The sequence below is a fragment of the Azolla caroliniana genome, unplaced genomic scaffold, assembly GCF_043228905.1.
Source record: "Azolla caroliniana isolate FFs.n. ecotype wild unplaced genomic scaffold, voAzoCaro1.0.p SCAF_9, whole genome shotgun sequence".
Lineage (NCBI taxonomy): Eukaryota > Viridiplantae > Streptophyta > Polypodiopsida > Salviniales > Salviniaceae > Azolla > Azolla caroliniana.
In genome coordinates this window covers 20,440,398-20,446,709 of record NW_028230444.1, presented here as the reverse complement: position 1 = coordinate 20,446,709, position 6,312 = coordinate 20,440,398, and the positions used below count along the sequence as shown (strand labels likewise).

Here is a 6,312-nt window from a genome sequence, read left to right as displayed (position 1 = left end):
CCATGGCCATGGATACACACAGGTTTCTGTTCTCTTTCCAAACCATTTGAATTTTGAAAATTTAGGCATCTAGGAATCGGCAATGGTTCGGTTTCCGCGTAACCGGTTTGGCCTAGTCCAAACCAAACCGGTTACGCCTTAACCTGTTTGGGAGTTTTCCAACTTGAACCGAACCAGCTCCTAACCGGTTTGTCCAAGCCGATTAAGCCTTTAATGGTTTTGGGAAACGATTTAGACCATAACGGTTCGGTTCGGGCTTGAGCCACCCCAAACTGAGCTCAAACCAGTTAAGGACGCTCAAGCCAAAGGCAACCGAATCGAACTGCCAAACCATTTAAAACGTTTTAACTGTTCAGTTTAGGCTTGAGTTGAGCCAGTGTTGACTCCTAGTAGAATCCCAGACACACAAACCTTGGTCACCTAGTGATGGTGGTGGTGCCACCCCATGGCCACCGGCTCACAAGACTATACTCCACACCAACCAGCCTGGCCATGGGTGATCATTGAGAGTATGGCTTTTTCTTTTATATGCTTCCTAGAATGATCGGTCTCTTTCGTCTGCCACCAATTCTGGAAAGGGGGGGATGGGGGGCCAAGCCACACGAATAGGGCAAAGCAAGTAATGAGCGCAAATATGATCCTATCTAAGACATATACGAAAACTTGGGTGGCACTACTCCCAATCTGATGGACTAAAGTAAGATTCGGGTACAAATGCGAAGCTAAACTTAAAATTTCACCATACTATCATTAGACTTGAGCTTGACAACGTCTTTTTTGACATTCAAAAAGATTTGTGAATGAGAACATGAATAACTTTTCTTCATTGGAGAAATATGTACTTTAAACGTTGTCGAAACTTTGTTGCCATGAGAGCACCAAACTAGACTTGAAATTTTAAACGATATCAACAACTTGCCATCATGAGGCTTCAATCCTTGTGTTTACATACAATAAGTAAATGGCCAACCTATTTCTATTCTCTCCACCCAATGATAAGTTCCTACGCACATACATTTTTCTTTTAAGAGGTTGAAACTTTACGTGACCATAGGATTTGTCAAATTCAATAAGGTTGCTCCCTCTTAAGGCTCCATTGTCTAGTCTCGATTTATCTTCCATAATGTCTATTGGACATCTAATCAATTAGACAATGATGACTAAAAATAAGAAATCACACGAATTATTGCTTGTATTAATAGGGTGACACATCAACACCAATAAGGTAACTTACAACATTGTGATGGTTCAACATTTGGCGTTGCCATCCAAGATAAACAAAATATCTTTCAATGAACTGGATAAACATAACTTAATATACATTACTTTGTGGGCCTAACTTCAAATCTACATTATTAGACAATTTTTTTATGAACATGAACAAGTTATGCATTGTCCCTGAAACTTCATTGCTAGGCGTAAAGGAAAGGATGTACTTCCACGCTCCATATCAAGTGGGTCTTGGTGCTCATAAAGGTTAGTTCTCTCAAGCTTGCAACAATTGTGTTCCTACATGGGATAGATTGCATAATTTCTTAATTTGATCAATGCGGTGGATTTCAAAACATTGGTCATTAAGCGGAACTATGATTTTTTTCTAAATGATTGTTGGACATCTCCCTTTAACTCAAAAAATGTATTTTTCAAGGATAACTTCCACAAAGCAATCAAATATAGGAGACATATAGGGGTTTTGCAAGCTTGATGGTGGAGGTTCAAGTCTTGAGGAATTAGTTGACTTGATGTTGGATTTCATTGTAAAGCTTCTTGTAGTTTCAGTTTGAGATTATGTAACCTAACAATTTGCTTTTAAACACAACATTATGAATTTGCAAATTGCAATTTCACTTTCCACTTTATTTTACACTGGTGATGATTGGACACAATGTAATTATCGGCTCCATCTACTCAAGAGAAATCATATGTTTGTATGAGAGAGAGAGAGATATTAACATCTTCTAAAACCAAAATTGGCCCAGGAGACAAATGATACAATGACAGGATGTGCACCCAATCATCGAAAATAAAATAAAATAAAAGTGGCTTCCAGGTCCACTAATGAGAGAGAGGGAGAAACTTCCATTATGCTTCAATTTGAACCATGATACATCTCATTTGGAAATGTAACAATGACAAGCAAATCCAATAATATTGCATATATCTTACAATAAATTGCATAGAATTTGTCTATTTCAAGGATCAAGCAAGAAGTTGCGTCATGTGGTTTGATGGAGTGGAATCACTTCTTTGTAGCTAGCTTCGAAAGTGCTTTTTGCAATGCTTGAATCTCCTTTGTCACAGAACAAACTATATTATCAACATGTGCTGGAGCCCGGGGTGTGGATTTCTCATGAGGCTCTACAAGAGTATTGCCACTTGGAAGCTATTTGAGATCACAAAACAAAGATGTTGATAAGGGATGCAAAATCACACTAAACAATTATGTTAATAAATGATGTCAAATCACAAAATAAATAGAGTATGCAGAGCATCACTCTATGACCTTCGTAGTGTGTATATTTGTATATTGTTTTCTTTCTCTTTGGGGTAGGGCTTGATCTCCCAACCTATGAGCAATAGCTCAAATCGCTGCTATTGTGCATGTATAATGCACAATAGCAATGATTCGAGCCTACACGCACAATAATAGTAGTGATTTGGTAGGGAGATATATCTATTATGGGGTAGGGCTCCATCTCTCAACTTGTGGGATGAAGGGCAAGTGCCCTAAACAAAAGCATTGAAATCAATGTTTACCTTGATTCACTAAATTTATAATAGGAACTACGAGAAAATGCCACAAATTTATAGAAGTTTCTTATGTCTTTTTATCAGATTTTGTTCCCTTTTATGTTTATAGATATATTTCCAACCAAGAAGTTCAAAAATTCAACCGGCATTTTAGTGATAGCGATACCTTTTTGACGGTGTGAAGCCATTCTCTAAGAGCAGGGAGCAAAGACAAGAGTTTCCTTGGCTCTATTTGTGAAGCTTGAATCTTGTGTAACGCTAGTTGAACCTCATAGAGTTGAGCTCTCACTTCTTTTTCGCGTAATTGGCAATCCACAATCTCTTGCTCCCTCTTTGCAAGCTCCCTATAGGATGGTAGTAATCTACATTAAAACTTTGAAAACCTTCTTCCTCTTAATGTGACCAATGGGATCAATAAATGCATTAATGAGTCTTTCACGAAACTAATGGAATCAATGAAGGTATTTCTTCTTTTTTTTAATCATAATGGGCTTTACCCATCAACTGAAGATCTTGAGTTCAAATTTTTTTCCTACCGTTGTCACATCTTTGTTACACCATATTCTCCTAATCTACACCATATTGGTATATCAAACTTATGACCGCATCCATGTGTGTATAATTGACTTCATCTCAACTCTGGTTCTCTCTCTCTATATCTATCTATCTACATATATATATATATATATATATATATATAATCATAACATAGAGCTTTACCTTTGCAATGTGTTTACACGTCCCAATGCATCGTCCAAACCTCGCCGTTGTAGATCGAATTGCCTGTTATATATACCAATAATGGATTTTATATTACGACTCATGGAATATAATTCATATTCAAATACGACCATCCATCTTCATCCTCTAAATGATACAACTATTTGTTATGCATTGGGGAAAAACGCTGGAAATACCTCTAGCAAATTCAGATACTCAACAGAATACCACCCGGTTTTTCATCACTCAAAAGTGTGATAAAAAGTTGTTGGGAATACCCATTATTCCGAGACCAGTGTTTTCATAATTTTTTTTCGAAAAACATGGTTATTCTGGTGAACATCCAAATAGCTAGGGGAATGTTTTTCCCCATTTATATGTTTTATACCTTTCTCGTTTCTTCAAATCATTGAGTTCTCGTACCAATGCGCGTTTCTCGCGTTGTTGTTTGCACAATTGCTTCCTTAAGAATTCTACCCTCTGCCCATCGGTTCCCACCTGATGACCATTCTCTCGGAATAGTTGATCGATTTCCTGTGATGAGATCTTTTCCTCTTCAAAGAATGAAAAATCTTAGCTTTCAACATAGATACACTATGATTCTCGGCTCCAAACAAGTAAAACAAAAAAAGAAAAAGTGGTCAAGTTTTATTTATTTATTGAATTACCACTGTTGATTTGTCACACCCTGATTTTGAATGTGAACTACCATCACCATCCCTTTGACGTTGCTCTGATTTCATATGCAACATTTGCATTTTCATCTCAACAATCTGTCAACAATATGGAGAGATTCTTATATACATACATATACATGTAGGTGTACACATACACATACACATACACACACACACACACACACAACATATACATATACATACACATACACATATGGTGACTGCAATCTGTTCAAGGGATGACACACCTTGACTTCATATTCCATAGCACATTCTAGCAGGGCAATCTGAAGCTCTTCGACCTTCTTCTTGTAAACACCACATTTTTCCTCTCCCTGAGAGAATGATTGTATGAAGGAAGTGTTAGAAAATCCATTGTGACTGATTGGGTTTCAGGTTTTGCAAGATTATTGAGCATGGGAATATGTTCGAAGATCGAAAACACACAAGATGACCTGTAGAGCTTGGGGATAAGGAGATCGATGGCAGTCGCTTTGTGCTGAGGTGAGCTTCTTCTCGAGTATCTCATGGATACGATTTCCGCCTGCCGATAGTAATGCGCAGAAAACAACATTAGGATGAGCATATACACCTCTGCTCCATGATTGGAACTAGTAATGCTTTATGTATGTAGCTTAGTGGCAATGCACATAAAGCTAAATCACAGTGCCAGAATCTCCATTGCAAACATTTCATGAAATGAATCACTTTTAAAACACAAATGCATTGCCTCCATAAGGATAAAAAAGGGATGCATCAAAAAGATGAGATAGCAATAGTGTAGATTTGGGAGAAAACCCTTACCATTTACCTCTATGCTTTCACTCCAATGGCTGGTTCCAGCTGTTTTAATGTGGTAAGAAACCCTCTCCGACAACATAGGATTCTCTTGTCTCATGTCTTGGAGATTATCATCATTGTCAGAATTGCCATCTCCTTCATCTTCTTCTCCTTCTTCGATACTACGGATGCGTGGTCCTTTCCGATGAGGGTGACCTCCATTTTGGCTATGTCCATAGCTATGGTTGGGAAGAGAATGATTTAATGTATTCTCTTGCATACTAGTACATTGAAGATGTTGATGAGGATCTATCCTGTCAAAATTGCTACCTGTGAGCTGCAAGGGGGTAAAGGCACCTCCATGGTGGAAAGAAGGTTCCGGAATCAGCTTACATTCTTCTACATTTCCGAGGCCATTTGCGATGCAATACGGTAACGATTTGGCTGGAGAGAGGTACCAAAAGCTCGCCTCTGCGCTTTGTTGATCGGCAATGGAAGATTGTGCACTTGTCATGGACGGCCTACAGCTCTTGATAAGCTCGCCTCTCATCATCTCATCCAGAGCAGGTGCCATAGATGTCACCGGTAAGCTAATATTAGAAGATGCAGTTGGAACTATATTCAAGGTTATGTCTGAAGGTTCACTAGACTCGATTAAGACTGGTATAGGTGTCGGGTTATGGTTAGAATTTTGGTTAGTGCTATAACTAGGAGTGCAGTGAAGGTTAGGGTTTCGGTTAAAATCAGGGCTATGCTTATGCTTAGCATCTTGGTTAGAATCAGGGTTAGGATTTTGGCTAGAATCAGCTTTATGGTCATGATCAGGGTTATGGTTGGGGTTAATGTCAGGATTGGGATTACATTTGGAGTTAGGGTTAGAGTTAGAGTTAGAGTTAGAGTTAGAGTTAGGGTCTGGGTCAGGGGTATGATCGGGGTTATAATTAGGGTTATGGTTATGGTTATGGTAAAGGTTTGTAATTTTAAGGTTAGGGTTCACATTAGAGGGAATGTTATGATCCATACCCGAGGAGAAGTTAGGGTTAGCGTCTGTGTTCGTTTCTGGAAGAACTGCAGAAACGTCTTCATTAGAGTTAGTTTGAAGTTTAGGGTAAGTTTTAGAATCAGGTGCAGATGGGTGAGTCCAAGAGAGGACCATCTTCTCAAGGCCATCAGCAATCTGTTCGATGGCATCGGGGTCTAACTGAGTTCTCCAATCACTGTGTGGTATGTTAAATGAAGAAGCATCATCGGATTGCAGCTTCTTCGTGGGGCCTTGCTTTCGGCTGATTTTAGGGTTACGCACAGAGCAGGTCTGCGGTTTGAAGTATATACGCGTCATGGAAGCATCAACAGAGAGGAGGAAGAAGAAGAAGAAGAAGAAGAA

General features: G+C 38.8%; 1 protein-coding gene across 1 annotated transcript; it reads right to left on the bottom strand.

Annotated features, from left to right (window-relative positions):
* Positions 1 to 2,059: 2,059 nt before the first annotated feature.
* Positions 2,060 to 6,312, bottom strand: LOC147860538 (uncharacterized). Its single transcript, XM_087324697.1, has 8 exons — positions 4,953 to 6,312; positions 4,604 to 4,692; positions 4,397 to 4,483; positions 4,140 to 4,244; positions 3,860 to 4,005; positions 3,472 to 3,534; positions 2,918 to 3,095; positions 2,060 to 2,383 (listed from the first exon to the last, which is right to left on the bottom strand). The coding sequence occupies exons 1-8, from the start codon at positions 6,265 to 6,267 to the stop codon at positions 2,240 to 2,242; spliced, it is 2,127 nt and encodes a 708-aa protein (XP_087180823.1). The 5' UTR covers positions 6,268 to 6,312; the 3' UTR covers positions 2,060 to 2,239.